The sequence below is a fragment of the Myotis myotis genome, unplaced genomic scaffold, assembly GCF_014108235.1.
Source record: "Myotis myotis isolate mMyoMyo1 unplaced genomic scaffold, mMyoMyo1.p scaffold_m19_p_4, whole genome shotgun sequence".
Classification (NCBI taxonomy): Eukaryota; Metazoa; Chordata; class Mammalia; order Chiroptera; family Vespertilionidae; genus Myotis; species Myotis myotis.
This window is the reverse complement of record NW_023416346.1, coordinates 60,396,749-60,414,556: the sequence shown is the minus strand read 5'-3', so window position 1 is coordinate 60,414,556 and position 17,808 is coordinate 60,396,749. Positions and strand designations below refer to the sequence as shown.

The window sequence follows — 17,808 nt, the reverse complement described above, 5'->3', positions numbered from 1 at the left end:
CTTATAACTCTGGGCTGAGGGTCTGGTGTGTGGCTGGGATATCTACAGCCAAGATATCCCTCCCAATTAAAAAAACACCACATGTGGTTGTCAGACCAGCCCATTTCAGCCTCCACCTCTCCTACCAGTCTCATTGTGCTTTCTTCTTTAATTCTCTAGTTGTAGGTCTTCCATTCAGCCAGATTTCAGGTGGTTCTGAATGATGGCTCTTCTGTATTTTAGTTGTAATTTTGATGTGGTTGTGGGAGGCAGTGAGTACCACATTTACCTACCCCATTGGGTGTAGCATATCAGGAGCTATTTCAAAGAGTGCTAGCCTGGGTGGGTTCTCATGCCAAGGAGGGGTGAATAGTGTTAGCAAACTTAATGGAGAAATAGTGCCTGCCATGTCTGACCAAAGAAACAGGGGAAACTGTCACCTACCAGCAACTCTAACTCAGGAGAAAGTTCCAACAGAGCCATGTCCCTCCAGTACATACCCTAAAATTAGTCTCAATGTATCACCTTGATATATGACATAGGTGCTTTTCAAACTTCTGCCTCTGTGCAAGGACTCAGAAAGAGCACAACCTGCGTTTCCTACAGCCCTTCGGCTCTCCAAGACATAAGCCCCTAGCCTAGATTTTTCAAAGCCAGTTGTTATGGTGGTTCCTTTTCTTAGTGCAGTTCTTAGGCTAGGGCTTGGACCCCTCACTCTTCTAGGACAACCTCCACTGTTGTGATACCCCTCCCACTTGTGAGTCACCACATGGAGAGTGGAGGATAGGATAGGTCGTGACTAGACTTAGACTGTACCCCTCCTACTCATTTCAGTGTGCCTTTTTCTTTATATCCGTAGTTGTAGAAAATCTTTTCTGCTAGTCTATAGGCCATTGTCAGAGATAGCTGTTCTATATGTAGTTGTAGTTTTTGTGTCAATGAGAGGAGGTAAGCTCAGGATCTTCCTACTCCACCATCTTGAACTCAAAGCCAGGAGCCTGGCTCTTGAATGCCAATTTAGCTTGTCTGTGGAATGCCATTCCTTGTTGTTGGTACACTGCCCCCAAAACAAACATGTCTCTGGATGGGATCACCAATAACCAACCGTGTTTTAAATGGTTCCTCTACCCTGAGGTGACAGCAGAGGGCAGCACCATCACAACAAACAGGACACCTTAGCAAGTGAGCTGAATTTTCCTCATAGGTTAACTGTGTCATTGGTGGTGGGAGAAGCTTCAAAACATTCTTGGAACTTATCATTTCACCTTTTAGGGCATTAGTCGACAAGTGCTATGTTTACTATTGCTTCATCTAAGAGTTGGGAAAATGCTACTGGGTGTGGGAGCTTAGGAAGAAAAATCAGGCCAGAGCAGAATGCTTTCTTTGGCCCCTCCAATCTCTTCTTACTGAGCCTCCAGTCCCATAGTAAAAGGTAGTCAAAGCTGTCCCTTCATCAGAGGAGCTCCAAGCTCATGATCTAGGAACACTTGAAAGCACCACTGAAAGTCTCAGTAAAACCAAACAATAGAAAAGGCAAAAAAAAAAAAGATAGCCTAATTTATTAAGTTCATCAGATAATCACTTTTAAGAGATGAGCATAGAGCAGGTGGGAGCTACAGCAGCACAAAGTCTAGTCTTAGGGGCCAGGCATGAAAGTAAATTTAAGGCAAGGCTATTGGGAAGTGGGGCTATACTCAGACCCCTGCTCTGGCTTCAGTCTGTCAGTGTTTTAAAGAAAAGTGTTCTTCTCTGTGCTGCAGAGGACCTTCTGTTCCACACTCATGGAAGGGACCCAGTATCATGGTTAAGACCCAGCACACTTTCTGATTTAGCTCTACCCAGGGGGTCATCAGTGAAAAATTAGAGAAAAGGAATCAGGCTGGGTAGAGAGGCAGAGCTTATAATGTTTGAGCATTCACTATATGCCAGGTGCCATTCTAAACATTCTATTGATTGACTCTGAAATGTTCACAAGAAGCTTATAAGATAGGCACTATTATTATTCCCATTTTTCAGATGAGGAAACTGAAGCACAGAGAAGTTGGGCAACTTGCCTAAGACCAGACAGCTAGTAGTGGCAGAGTCAGGATTTAGACAACAGTATTCTGGCTCCAGAGTCAATGTTCTTAAACATTATGCTATACTGCCTCTACCTCTTTTTCTACTTTTCATTTAAAGACAGCTGACAGCTCTAAGCAAGGAGAAATATTTCACCTTCTATATATAATCTTGCTCAGACACAAGACTTCAGAGTGGACCCAGGAGGAGAGGGATATAAAAGGCTCTTAAGTTGTGAAAATTCATTTCCCAAAGCAGGGCAATGGGACATAAATCATGAGCCCAGAACATGTGGGGGCAGGGATAAGTCATAGAAATGCTTAGGAGATTTAGTGGAAATCTTCTTTTAAAAGTGCAAAATCAAAAGTTAGGCAGTTGCTGAGTGGAATTAGACATGGAAGAAATTATCAAACTTGGACCAAAAAGGTCCCTTTCTTCCTCTTCCCTCCAGGGAAGTATAGGAGTTGTGAAAGGAAGGAGGGAAGTTATGAGCAAAAGGAAAAATACGACGAGTTAATGTCGGAAGTCTCCAGTCAGATAGAGTCTATGATTCTAAAGGAAAATGAATGCCCTTCCTTACCTTTATCATTAATACTAGTGGCCTGGTGCATGAAATTTGTGCACATTAAAAGGGGATTAATTAGAGGAAATATTTTAATATTGCTATTTGCCCTTTCTCTATAATAGAAGTGTCAAAGATGAAAGAAAATTAGTAAAATGTATATGAAAATCTTCCTCCTGTCAGAGTCTGGGGCACACCATGGGACCCAAAGTCAAGTTTCCACCCACCCACATGTGCCTCAAAATTGCATGAGACCCAGACCTGGCCGGCCTGCCCCACCATTGGCTAGATCCAGACCTGGCCGATCCCACCCTTGTTAAGCCACGCTGGGCAGGGGGCACAGCCTCAGGCCCCCTGGCCCGGCACCAGGGTGGGGGATGTGGCTTGAGGTCCCCCAACCCAGGCCAGGGCAGGGGGCACACCTTGAGGCCCCCCGTCAAGCCCCGCCAGGCAGGGGGTGCAGCCTCAGGTCCCCCATCAAGCCCCACCAGGAGGGGGGAGCAGCCTTAGGTCCCCTGTCAAGCCCCGCTGGGCAGGAGACATGGCCTGAGGTCCCCCAGCCCAGGGCTAGGGGAGCAGCCTGAGGTCCCCTGGCCCAGCACTGGGGTGGGGAGTCACACCTTGAGGTCCCCCGTCAAGCCCCGCGGGGCAGGGGGTGTGGCCTGAGGTCCCCTGTCAAGCCCCACCAGACAGGGCGCAGCCTCAGATCCCCTGGCCCGGCACTGGGGCAGGGGGTGCGGCCTCAGGTCCCCTGGCCCAGTGCTGGGGCGGGGGGCATAGCCTGAGGTCCCCCGTCAAGCCCTGCCAGGTGGGGGGCGTGGCCTCAGGTCCCCTGGCCTGGTGCCAGGGTTGAGGGCACAGCCTGAGGTCCCCTGTAAAGCCGCACAGGGGTGGGGGGGAGCGCAGCCTCAGGTCCCTGCTGATTGCTTGTTAAGGCTCATTACGGGAACTCTGCCTTCACTGTGGGTGCAGCCATCTTGTGTTACAGAATCCCCTGCCTCTTCTGTACACACCACCATCTTTGTGGCAAAGTGACAGTCAATTTGTATATTCCCTCTTTATTATATAGGATGCCAAGTGGCAAGCCAGGGCATATGAGCAATCAAAGGCCCAATGATAACATACTGCCTCCTGAACAGAGTTCCCATCTGGGCCTGACTCTCACATATAAGTGCTTTAAAAAATTGAAGTTTGTGTTTTGTTTTACAATAATTAAGGCAAGTCAGTCTTGCTTTCTTTAGGTAGTTTCACTGTAACCTCCTTTGAATTATGATTGATGAAATCTCAGTTTTTTAAGTAGGGAAAGAAGAGAGCAGAATTAGGCCCACTGCCAGACCCCAAGGGGCTAGCTCCACCCTGACCCTGTCCATACCTCTGCTTCTGTTCTTCTCTGTTCCCTTCTCTGCCACTCTCCTCCAAACTATTCAGTCTGTCAGCTGGCTAGGTAACTTCCAAAGCATTCTGATTGCCCTATTTTGTAAACTAAACTTATTTCTTTGGGATATTTTAGAAGAGAGGAAGCATTCCTTCCTTGGAATCTTCATCCTTGCAGGAAGTATAGAGTCAGACCTTGATTCAAATACTAACTCTTGCCTTGACTTTCCTCTATAAAAAGGTAAATTTTCCTACTTCATAAGGTTCTTGGAGAAATTAAAGCGATAATATGTAATATATCTAGCATAAAGCCTTCTACACAGAAGTTATTAAACATATACTAACTAGAGGTCTGGTGTACAAAATCATGTATGGGGGGAGGATCCCTCAGCCTGTCCTGTGCCCTCTCACAGTTTGGGAGCCCCACGATCGATAGATCACCCCAAAGAGGTAGGCCCCGCCCACCTGCCGCAGCCCGCTGGTCAGTGGCCTGGGCCTCCCTCTGCAGGGCGATCATGGGGTGATGGCCAGGCCCCCGACCAATCACATCACATCTGCCTTGGCTGGCTTGGTGCCAGTGTGTGTCATAGTGTGGTCGTCCAGAAGGTCATCCAGACAGTCATCTAGACAGTTATCTGGACGGTCGTTCTGCTGTTCGGTTGATTTGCATATTACACTTTTATTATTATAGACTAGAGGCCCAGTGCACAAAAATTTGTGCACTTGGGGGGGAGGGGAAGTCCCTCAGCCCGGCCTGTGCCCTCTCGCAGTCTGGGACCCCTCAGGGGATGACCACCTGCTGGCTTAGGCCTGCTCCCCGGGGGATTGGGCCTAAGATGGCAATCAGACATCCCTCTGGCAGCCTGGCAGCCCTCGGGGGATGTCCACTTGCCAGCGGGGAGCAGGCCTAAACTGCAGTAGGACATCCTTAGCACTGCTGAGGAGGCAGGAGAGGCTCCCACCACCACCACTGTACTGGCAGCCATCAGCCTGGCTTGTGGCTGAGCAGAGCTCCTCCCATGTGAGAGCACCCTGACCACCAGAGGGCAGCTCCTGCATTGAGCGTCTGCCCCCTGGTGGTCAGTGTGTGTCATAGTGACCAGTCATTCCCAGTCTTTCTGCTGTTAGGGTCAGTTTGCATGTTACCCTTTTACTATATAGGATAGAGGCCTGGTGCACGGGTGGGGGCCGGCTGGTTTGCCTTCAAGGGTGTCCCGGATCAGGGTGGGGGTCCCGCTTGGGTGCCTGGCCAGCCTGGATGAGGGGATGGCTGTTTGCAGCTGGGCACACCCCCTTCAGGGTGCCTGGCCAGCCTGGATGATGGCCTGATGGCTGTTTGCAGATGGTCACACCCCCTTCAGGGTGGGGGTCCCCACTGGGGTGCCTGGCCAGTCTGGGTGAGGGGCTGAGGGCCGTTTTCAGGCTGGCGGGTGACTGAAACTCCTAACCTCTCCTTTTTTTCTTTTTTATTCTGGGATTTATTTACCTTCTATGGCTGTCACTGGAGCTGAGAGCCGGCTTTAGCTCCGAGGCTCGGCTTTAGCTCTGAGGCTCGGCTCCAGCTCTGAGACCTCGGTTTGTTTGGCTTCTATAATTGAAACACTGTTGCAACTCCAGCTCTGAGGCCCGGCTGGCTGAAAGCAGGTTTCTGGGGATTGTTTAGCTTCTATAATTGCAACATAGTTGTTTAGAGTGCAGCTCAGAGCTGGGCGGCGGCAGGTGGGGAATCTTGGCTTCCTCCATCACTGGAGCAAGCAAGCCTCCTGTTCACTTCAGCTGCCTGGCTGCCGCTGCCATCTTGGTTGGCAGTTAATTTGCATATCGCCCTGATTAGCCAATGGGAAGCATGTCGGAGGTATGGTTAATTACCATGTTTGTCTATTATTAGATAGGATGCCCTTTTAACACAAGAGGTCAAAAGTCACTTGGACCTACCTAGAAACCCAGAGCTTTATTTCTCAGATGGGTTACATAGCATATGTGTTATTTATCTCTCAAAACAAAATAATAGCAGTAGGAGTGAAGGGAAAAGGCCCTATACCTCCTAGTGAAGTATTTGGAAATAGCCTAAGTGCCCACAGCAGATGAATGGATTATAAAACTGTGGTACATCTACACAATGGAATACTATGCTGCTGTAAAGAAGAAGGAATTCTTACAATTTGCAACACCATGGATGGAACTGGAGAGCATTATGCTAAGTGAAATAAACCAGTCAGAGAAAGATAAACACCACATGATCTCACTCATTTATGGATAATAAAGACCATTATAAACTGATGAACAAAAATAGATACAGAGGCAGAGCAGCATCGAACAGACTATTAGTCAAACTACAGGGAGAAGGCTGGGGAGGGTTGGGGGGCGGGAATAAGAGATCAACCAGTTGTGCGTGCATATAAGCATAACCAATGGACACAAGACACTGGGGCGTAGGGGAGGCCGGGGGAAGGTCAAGGGGAGGAAAAAAAAGGAGACATATGTAATACTCTTTGTAATACTTTAAGCAATAAAACAAAATAAAAAGAAAGAAAGAAAGACAGCTTGGAACATCTCCCCTGTGTACACCCCTCCAGCATGTGGTTGGGGGGCTCAAAGCTAAAGGGGGAGTTCTCTTGGTACTTGAGAGAGAGAAAAGTGGTACCACTTTTAAGATGGCTTCTCAGTTCTTTCTCTACATACAATGGATCAGAGCTCAGTGGAGGCATCGGGAAGCAATGTGGGGAAAGGGAAATTTTCTATGAATCTGTTCACAAGGGTTAGGGAAGGGCATCTGTCCTTATCCTTATCCTTAAAGCCACCTGAAAAGCAACAACAGGAAGTCAGGACATCAAAGACAAAAGCATCCACAGAACCAACAAATGCAAACACTTAACAAGTGAGAACACTTTATTGAAGAACAAGTATATTTCAGGGGGTGGAGAACAAAGGAGCAAGTTACAGCACAGTATCCCAAGTTTGCCTTCCATTACAATATCAACCCACACCAAATAAACCTTTTAAAAACACTCTTCCATTCAGTTCATATATATAGGAGAGTCAGTGAGTGAGCACATGACTACCCTGACAGGTATTTCTTCTCCGGTATAGACTTCTTTCACAAATGACTGTGTAGATACACATGGAAGAATAAAAAGGTCAGTTTGGAACAGTAAGTTTTAGAAAACGAACCTTAGCTCATTAAAATCCTTCTTAGAAAGGTCTCAACATATCACTCCCCTGTTACATCTTACATCTAGGTCAAGATTAGGAAACAGTAGAAAAAAAGTAAGATCTGAAACCATTTCAAGAAAGAATTCAGAATACATTATCTCAGAGCACTAACAGTGCTCAGCCTGGAGAAACACTGGACCAGTTTACACAGTACTTGGCTATTCTGGTGGACAAAATGATATGTAGACCATATTCTGTGTGGTAATACATTGTGGACACAAACACTAAGAAAGATGTGGTACATGTTGAGAATGAAGATGTCTTGCCTTTCATTAGAGAAATGAGCTCTCCAACAACCACTGTAACAGTTTAAATGCAAAGAATTCAACACAGACTGGAAGACACTTCAGCCTCAGTCACCCTGGTCCTCTGGAACCACCAAGAACTACTTGCTGCTCATGTCCATCATGTCCATGACTTGGTCTAAAGGCTATTATTTAATTAAAGTGCTTTTTTAAAAGCAGCCCCATTATAAGGTATAGTGAAGGTGTCTAGAACCAGAAGGAACTGAATAATTTTCTTACCATTTCACAAAAACCATTAGACTCAAGCAAGGTGGAAATTGCTTAAAAAACAAGAGGAGTTAAAAGCAAAGTTCTAGAAATTTGTCAAGGTAGAAAAGGCATTAAAAGCATAAATTAGAGAGGAAGGAGAGGACCTACTCACCTTTCTACCATCTTCTCCTATCTTTAGTAACCCAACCCTGCTTCCCAGATCCTTGACCTCAGACCAGGAACACATTTAAACATAGATTCTTACTAATGCCAGAGGCAGCCAGGGCTTCCTAGGGAAGTAGGAACAAGGATAGTAAGACAGGAGATAAAAAGTTATTTTAAAACATTTTAGAAGTTAATTAAAACTCAGAGATATAAGAATGGACTTTGCAAGTATACTAGCTTCTGCACAAATAAAAACATTAAAGAGACCCTTATTCTTGAACCTGTTTTCAAAAGAGGAGCAAGTCTAGCACAGTGAGATTTATAGAAATACATATTTGTATACACATAGACATAATACACATATTAAATTATAAATCTTTATTCTTGGTTTCTTCACTTCCTCTGACTTTCTCTGGCCAACTCATAAACCGGCTTCTGCTTGGCCATCGAGGAACGAAGTTGCAGAGTCCCTTCTGCCCAAGACCCTGGGTACTGTCGCATCTTCTGCCACAAGCTCACTTCTTCCCCAGTCGAGTCCATCCAGTCCACCACTTCCCCATTACTGATCCCTGAAAAGAAACACCAGAGGAGCCTGAACAGGGATCCCACCCCTTAGCTCACCAGAAAATATGGGCTTACAAGGATAGCCAGCCACCCCATAAATGACAGTGTGCTATGTAGATGGGCTAATAGGGACAGCAGTCTGGGAAGTATTCCCTGATGATTCTATTCCTGAGACTCTGTCAAGAGGCTTCTGATTAATGAAATGGGCCTCCAACTGGGGCACCAATAGTTAGAGGCCTCTTATTTTGAGGCTTGTGTGGAGCTCTGGTGTTGGACAACTCACCTCATGCCAGACCTGTTGCCCTTCTGGTATTGCCAACTTGACTTAAATGTTTTGTGTGGTGTTGTATGTTTTTTTTAATAAAGAAGCTGAACACCTTTTTTCTCTAGCTGTAAACTCCAGGCCTGAAGTTAGGATTGTACATGGCCTCATTCCTATTCTCTTGTACATTCATTCAATAAACATTTATTGAGTGCCGACTATTTGCCAGTACTCTTCTAGGATCTAGGGAATATAGTGATGAACAAAGCAGAAAAAGTCCGGCCTGTAGGTGGCTTACATTTGAATAGGAAAGACAGAAAATATCCAAGTAAATCAACAAAAGTAATTTAGATAATGAGGTAAATGTCATGAAGTTAGTAAGCAAGGTGATTTGTAGTGCCTAGAGCAGGAGATCCTTTAGATGGAGTGGTCCGAGGGCCTCTATGAAAAGGAGACACTTGAGTCAAGATCTGAAGGATAGGAAGGAACCAGCCTTTCCAGACAGGGAGAACACTAATTGCTTAGGTTATAAAGTGGAAATAAGATTGAGATATTTGGAGAACAGAAAGAAAGTCATTGTGGTTGGAGCATAGTGAGTAAGCAGGAGAGATGCAGAGATGGATCATAAAGCAACAGAGAAGGTCTAGATCATATGGGGCCTGTAGGCATGCTGAGAACTTTGTTCTAAGTGCAATAGGAAGCCACTGAAGGTTTTTAAGCAGAAACTGACATGAATTGGCTTATATTTGTAAAAACATCATCCTAGATGCTTTGTGTTAAATGCTTTGTATGAGTTATTAATATACAATTACTATTTAAGGCCACAGGAATGCGGAGACTATAGAGAAAAGAAAAGGATCTAAGACTATGACTTAAGAAACACCAACATTTAGAGTTTGTGTATAGAATGAGGAAACTACAAAGAACATTGAGAAGGTGAGCAGTGAGTTAAAAGGGAATATAATGTCTTGATTAAAAGCTAAGTATTTCAAGAAAAAGGAAGTGATCAGCTATGTTGGATAGCACTTAAAATTCTAGTAAGAGTAAAACAAAACTTTGGCAGAAGCAATTGCTCAGTGGAGTAATGGGACAGAAGTCAGCTCACAGTGGATTGAAGACTAAAAAAGAGGGGAGGGAGTGGAGATAATTATTTTTAATAAGTTAGAAGGGAGTTGAAGGATCAAGGGGAGGTTTATTTATGTTTTTCAAAATCAGAAATACCAGAGCATATCTGTTTTCACCTCCAGTAGAGAGGCAGAGAGAATGAAACTGATCAGTCAGGAGAGAGGAGATTCCAGAAGTGAGGTCATTGAGAGGTGAGGATATGATTCAGAATATTTGGAAAAAGATTGACCTTTGCTAGAAAGGGCCCTTCTTTCATTATGACAGGATGGAAGATGGAAATTATAGGTACAGATATAAGTAGGTTTTCAGATTTTTTTGTGGTGGGAAGATGATGGTGTTCCTGGCAATCAGGGTCACATTTATCTGTACACATAAGAAAGAGTACATGAGCTATATTCCTCTAGGCCTGCACATAGTAGGTATTCAATAAATATTGGTTGAACATTAACTCAAAGAAGAAAACTCCTGTCATAAAGAAGCTTTGTAGCGAGGAAGTTAGTTATATTGGGAGTGAAATGTATGAAAGGCCTTTAAGGTAGTGAGGAAGGGGAGAAGCTCTCACCAGTGCCAACACCCAGCCTGACCCCTCCCAGGAAGTCATTGCTGGCCAGAGGCTCCCGGTCCCACACAGTCAGTTCCAGGCACATGTGTTGTAGATCTTCCAGCCTCACACCATTGTAGACAAATGTATGGTTGTAGTGGGGATTCAGGGTCTTCTTCATCACAGGAGTTTTACGCTTACTGGCCTTGTTCCTCGCAGGAAGGAGGTATCTGGCAGAGGGCGGGGAGTAATCAACAACCTACTCAAGTCTGGCAATATGTATCTAAATTCTCCTTTCCACTACTACAGGCCTAGCTCAGGGATGTGTGCAAATGCTCAAATCCTAATATAAATATTCCTGCCTTTGAATCCGAAGCAGAGTTCCTACTAACCCCACTAGATCATTCATCTGATTCAATTCCTTCAACCAGGAGAGAAAAGTAATATAATGTTATTCTATTTAAAATATTATATTATATTATATTATATTATATTATATTATATTATATTAATTATATTAAAAATGGGTTTTAAATATTTGGTTACATTTCTTTTGGGCTAGGTTCTCTTTAAATAAAACCAATGTTAGTAACTATTGACATAGCCAAACATGATTTACTTGAGAACTTAATTCAGGGGGTGATCTATAATTTGGGGAAAGCTAGCATTGCTTAAATATTGTAGGGAACAAAGTAATGAGCCCTCAAATCTTAACTGTCAGGGGACAGAGGTTTATTATTATTATTATTAAGGATTAATTAATAGTATAAGTCTATAACAAAGGAAAAGCCAAACCCATCTGTCTACCACCCTTCTCTTTGGCAATCAGCACTACAATCCAGTCCAAACTGAGCTTAGACCAGTGCAAATGTAGTGGTGGTTTTGCCATAAATTTCAGGAAAGAAAGTTGGTTGCTGGAGGTGGTAGAACACACAAATATAATATCCACAGAGAAAGGTTAAATTGGGCTTCTCCTTTAGCTCTCTTATCCTAAAATTGGTTAATTTCATGCTGGTCCAGGGACTCACCCCTTGACAAAGCTGTCTGAAGTCCCTCCTGATTTGGCAGCCATCAGGTTCTTGGCTTCTTTGATCCATACCTGGAGCTCTCCCCCTTCCCCACCTTTACCTGTAAGGGATGTCAGCCACAGCAAATAAGTGAGCCCCTACACCTCCAGATTTCTCTTGAGCTTTATCTACATAGCATTTCCTTCCCTTGCTCCTGAAGGCAGCAAGTTCCATAACTGGACTGCACCTGGCCTGGATTCTCAGTACCTAGCAGAGTGCCTGACAGTAAGCAATAAACGCTCAATTAAGAAAAACAACAGCAATAAATGCTTATAGAAATCTTGCTGTGTGTCAGATTCTATGTTAAGCATTTCATTATTAAAATAACCCTATCCTATATAATAAAGAGGTGATATGCAAATTGACCATCACACCCTCGCACAAGATGGCCACACCCATTTGGACACAAGATGGCCACCCCCATGTGGTCACAGTTAGGAGTCAATCAGGCTGGTAGGGGAATGGTTATGGGCAATCAGACAGGCAGGCAGGCAATCCCTGTGAAATCAGGCCTAAACCAGCAGTTGGACATACTCCGAGGGGTCTCAGGTTGGAGAGGGTACAGGCTGGGCTGAGGGATCCCACCCTCCAATGCACAAATTTCATGCACCAGGCCTCTAGTTATCTACAACAACACTATTATTGTCCTCATTTTATAGGTGAGAAAATTGAGCCTTAGAGAAATAAAGTTGCCTAATATTAGTTGAATGACTAAAAAAAGAGGACTCCTCCACTATGTTCTTGATTCTACTCCCACTTCACAGAATTCGTCAGGCATCACCAATTTCAACCCCCATCTCCCATTTTTAATATCTGTTTTTTCACTGGTCCCTTCCCTTCAGTCTAAATATCTGCTAATCTCATCTCTCCTTGTAAAAATATATTTTAAGAAAATTGCCTTTCAAAAAAAAAAAATTGCCTTTCAACCTTGTCTCATTTTCAGGCTATTCTCTATGTCCCTCCTTTCTTTTGCCATCAATTATCCTGAAAAAAAGAGTCCACACTCAGTACCTCTACTTCTTTTGCCTCATTCACTCTGCCCAGTTTCTAGTGAAATCTGGTTTCTGCTTTAACACCCATAAGCCATGTCTTCTCAGTCCTCATTGGGCCCAACCTCCCAGTAGTGTGTCAGTACTGTTGACAAGCCCCACTCCCTTCTTCAAGCTCTATCATGGCATTGCTCTCTCCTGATAACCCCCTATATCACTGGCTTTTCTTTCTCTCTTCAACCTTTATAATGGTGACATTTCTCATGGCTCTATCCTTGCCTCTCTTCTCTAGTCATTTTGCACAACCTCCTTGGGGATATCATTGATTCCCCACATCCTATAGTGAGACTTTGATGTAGGTATCTTTTTTAAGAACTTCGGGTTTCTATTGCCAATAGATGAATTTCAACTCATTATTAGGTTCAAGGCCCTTTTTGGTGGGGCTCCAGCCTCACCAACAATTCCAGTCCTACTCCCATATCTATATCCTATAACTCCAGCCCCACTGAAAAAAGGACTTCATTCCTTCACACTCACATACACCCCACATTTACCATGATCATGTTATTTTCTCTTCTGGAAATGCTCTTCTCACCCTGTCCTCTTCCTTTTCTGCCTGATAGTCTTAAGTCCAGTTTCATCATTACTTTCTCTTTAAAGCTATCCCAAATTTAACCAGAAAGAATTTATCACTCCTGCATCTGTATTCTTTTTGCATATGACTGTCTTTCTTGCTAAACTAAGCTTCTCAAGGGGGGCAAATATCATGTCTCATTCATCTACATATTCATAGTCACTAGCACAGTGGCTGGTATGTTGATTCACTCTTCCTCAGCCTTCACCTTCCTGTCCCTCATTCTTCACCACCACTCCTTTCTAAGCCCCAAGGTTTCTGTTCTGTAGCTTGCCACAGCTGGACCAAGACCAAGTTAGTTTAATAACCTAAAAAATTAAATGCCAACCCTGAGGCATTCCCTTCTGGTTAAAAAATGCAGAAAAGGCTTACTTAGTAAGTAAATGAATCTTCCCTAGAAGATGATCCAGGGCTCATCTCAATCTGGTCTCTCCAACAGTGGTAGCCACCTCATACAGATCCTTTACAGAAGATAAGGGCTAAACCCAGGGCGCCAAAGAAAACTTACTCTTTTTCCGGTCACCTCCAACAGGGAGTTTGGAGGCTGGGATGTATTTCAATGAAACCACCAACTCGCCTTTGTGTGATGACAAGCCAGTCGGGGACTCAGCACTGATCTGAAACACATGGAAACAAACACAAGGTCAAGCTGAGCTTTCAGGAGTTGTTGGGGCCTCTTGCTGAGGAGATTCTAAAATTATCCCCCCAAACAGCTCCACAGCATGAGGATCCTTCTCCTTATGAATATAATCCAGGGTCCCTAGGCCATGGCAGCCACAGGTTTCTAAGGTAATTTCTTCAGAAGGAGATGCAGAAGAACCAACAAAAAGTATTCTGCAATGCCCACTATTTTACTACTTGGTGCTACACCTACTAGATTCCAAATACTCTCACAGGTCTTCCAGCATGCTTGTCGCACAAACTCATAGGGTACTAACACCATGATGAAGGATTTAGCTACGAGTATTGTTAGTAAAAGCCATGGAAACAACTTACATGTCAATCAATATAGGAAAGGTTAAATGAATGTTTTTAATGCCCTCATATGGCATATGGCATGCAATCATCAAAAGAATGTGGTGAATCTGTACACACTGACATGGAAAGATATCCAACATGTTAAGTTACTAAAGCAATCTTCAGAAAAGTATCCCATTTATATTAAAATATACTCATATTTTTATATATGTAATGTGTATATATGTATGTAAGAAATGATTATTATCATTATCACTTAAATAGTACTTACTCTGTGCCAGGCACTGTTATAAGTACTATAAGTATATCATTTTGTTTAATCCTCAAAACAGTTCCTATTAAATAGTTACTATTGTTCCCATTTTACAGATTATGGAACAGGGGAACAGAGAGGTTAAGTAATTTACCCAAGTACACACAGTAATTGGCAGAGACAGGATTCAAATTCAGACATTAACCACTCTACTACACTGCATAGAAAACCCCCAAAGGATACAGATAAACTTAACACCTATTTCTTGTAAGGAAGGGAATGGAATGGTGAAAGAAAATAGGGCTTTCACATTTTATTCTGTATATGTCTATATAGAGAATAGCATGTATCACTTGAATGATCTTCAAAGAAACATTTTCTTAAAGAAAGCTTCTCATAAAAAAATTGAGGGCTAGATGGAACTCTGTTACAAGGACTTGAATATGTAGCAATTTTTTATTTCAAATTTATGTTACTTTTGATTAATGACTGTCTCTATCACTAGAATCTAAATGCCAGAAGTACAGGAATCAAGCCTGTTCATCCTAGTATGCCCAACATTTAGCAAAGTTCCTGGCATGTACATGCTCCACAAATATTGACTGAATGAATGCAAAAGTGAATGAATGAATGTCCGGGATGAACAGCGAGTGGCCTTTCATCTTGGGCTGTGGGTAGCAGAACTGCTTCACTCTATTGGCTCTTTCAGCATGCCTCTGCTCTTTATGCTTTAGTACCTAGAGCATGAGCTGATGCACACTAGAAATGCCCTTTCACCTGCCTGTGTTCACCAGGGCTCCTCTAAATGAGGTCCTCATCATTGAAGACATCAATGCCAGGAGGGCATAATACTTATAACTTTAGAAAAATGTACCACATCCCCAGAATGCACAAAGTTTAGTGTATGGGTGAGAGAAAGAAAAAGGAGGTAATAGTGGTTACCAAAGAGAAAGGGGGTTGGGGGGAGGCCATAGAGATTAAAGGGGTCAAATGCAAGGTGATGGAAGAAAACTAGACTTCAGGTGGTGAGAACACAATAGAGTACACAGATGTCGTATTATAAAGTTGTACACATGAAATCTGTATAATGTTGTTAACCAATGTTACCCCAATAAATTCTATGTAAAAAATAATAAAGGTGGTGGATGCCTGGAAGAGAATATTGATCGGGAGGCAAAAAGATTACTGGGGGAAAAAACAAACAAACTAGGGACAATAAATTTAGAATGTTTTAAGTTAAATAGATATGTAATATTGAAATGGTCTTTGTATTGTTTATAAAATGTCTACAAAATTTAAATTTCTAAATTGTGAATTTCAGCGGACTGTTAAGAATTGGATTTAGCCTTAGTTGGAAATTGGCATGTTTGTTTCAGTAATATATCTTCATTCTGGTTCCAAATAATTGCACAGAGCAAATACCTCCATTTTAATACAGCTTTAAATTGATGTGAACCATTTTTATTGGCAGTAGGTCATGATGGTTTGTACTACCATTTCCAATATAATTGTATCAACTGTAGGCCCTTGAGAGAACGACTTGTGTGCCAAATGCTTAAGAAATTCTAAATTTCTAACAATATGCTATAGTTTTGTGATAATTTGTTTCCTGTTTTTACTAGTATTTAAGGGGAAAATTTAATTTTTACTGGTGGTTTTGGGTGTTTTTGGAGGGCAAAAGCTATCAAAATATTATATGTACATTTCCTTTGACTCAGCAGTTCCATCACCAGAAATTTCTCCTATAGTTACATATATTACAGCAAAGGTTTAACAGCAAAAGAAGCAACAATTTAAATGTATATCAGTGGGGGAATGGTAAATAAATTATAATATAGGCAAATGAAAGAATATTATACAGCAATAAAAATGAGATAGATCTGTAAGTGATGGCAGAGAAAGATGTCCATGATAAATGACAAATTGCTAAATAAAAAATCAAGATATTTATAAACAATGAGTTTTGTATGAGCCATTTGTGTAAAAAGGAAAAAAAATATAAATCCATATGTGCACATTTGTGCTGCTTAAAATTTCTATAAAGTTATCCAAGTAGTTGATAAATAGTGATTATTTCTAGGGAATGGAACCTACTTTTCTTCTTATACATGTCTATATTGTTTTAATTTTTAACCATGTACATATAAATTCTTAATTGTTTAATGAGTGTTATTACACACACACACACACACACGCTAAAAAGTTCAAACACTTTAAAAGGGCATATACACTGAGTGGCCAGATTATTATGACCAGCCAGATTATTATGACTACCTCATCAGTACTTCATTGACACTTCCAATTGAAATGTTTGAATATTGAAAACTTCCTAAGCAAATACTCTCAAGGTTTTATTATTAGTAGTATTTGCATAACTAATTCAATTCATTGTACTGATGGAGTGGTCATAATAATCTGGCTGATCATAATAATCCGTCCACTCAGTATAGAGAAAAGTAAATTACCCTCCCACCTCAGTCTCTCTTCCTGGAGGCAGCCACTACTACTAGTTTCTTGTCTATCTTTCCAGAAATATTCTATGTGCCACGTCCTATTTTTAGCAATTAAAATGCTAGTATAAAAAAGTGTTACAGAAAGACCTTAAAATTGAACAATTATGATAATCAAGAAGTCCTGACTCTGTTTTAGCAACTTCATCTTAACCAGAATGACAGCAACCTATTGAATGTCCATTATGTACCGGGCATTAATTGGTACTTTGTATACAATCCTGCAAAATAGGAATATTATTACCTTCATTTTATAGATGAAAAAACTAAGGTTCACAGAAGTTAGGTGACTTACCTAAGTTATTTTATAAATTAGATGACTTAACTACATGGCAAATAGCAGGACCAGGATTCAAATCTAGGTCGGCACTCAAATCTTAGCCACTATTATACACACTGATAAACTCTTACCTGAGGTGCCATCTCCATTTCCATTGCTTGCGTTACCAAGAGCACAGTAATTGGAACTCCATTAATTGTTTTACTTCCCACTTCTTTAATGAAAAAGTTAGCTTGGGAAAGGAGCGCAGATTAGGATACGCCAAAAAGGTTAGCTTGGGGACGAGGTGCAATTTAGGATGTAAGGATATAGCCATACTCTGGAAGTTTAGGAGGAAAAGCGTGGCACACATATGAAAGACTTTTCAAAGAAAACTATGGCTCATCTGCTGGTCATACAAGTGCATCTGAAATTACTGTCAAACTCAGAAACTCCAGCAGAGTGCGCTAGAACTATACAGCATACTACATTCAAAGACGTTACCAACAAGTACCAGCAGAGGACACTGCAAACAATTCCACCTCAGATGCAAACTGCCTGAGTTGTAAAAGCAGACAGACTACCTTTCCATGCAAAGGAAGGCAATGTTCCAGTTTCTTATCAAGCTTCCAGGAATCCATCTGGACATCTGCCTCTCCAAGAAAAGTGTTTCTACCAAAACGACCATGATGCCAAACTGAAAACTGCAATGTCCTTTGGGCCAGGAGAGATTCTGGGATCTCATACTGTGAAAAACAAGGAGAAAACCAAGATAATTAGT

At 42.3% G+C, this 17,808-nt stretch overlaps 1 protein-coding gene across 2 annotated transcripts in view; it reads right to left on the bottom strand.

The window, feature by feature from the left end:
• Positions 1-6,498: 6,498 nt before the first annotated feature.
• SYTL4 (synaptotagmin like 4) overlaps positions 6,499-17,808 on the bottom strand; it is an 81,375-nt gene continuing 70,065 nt past the window's right edge. Inside the window, exons 14-18 of one of the 2 annotated variants that reach the window (XM_036305514.1) lie at positions 17,612-17,773; positions 13,536-13,644; positions 11,366-11,465; positions 10,359-10,567; positions 6,499-8,414 (exon numbers count right to left, since the gene is read on the bottom strand). In XM_036305514.1, coding sequence (XP_036161407.1) covers positions 8,239-8,414; positions 10,359-10,567; positions 11,366-11,465; positions 13,536-13,644; positions 17,612-17,773 — 756 coding nt within the window. In that variant the 3' untranslated portion in view covers positions 6,499-8,238. The remainder of the gene's footprint in view (positions 8,415-10,358; positions 10,568-11,365; positions 11,466-13,535; positions 13,645-17,611; positions 17,774-17,808) is intronic. The other variant, XM_036305513.1, reaches the window with a different exon arrangement.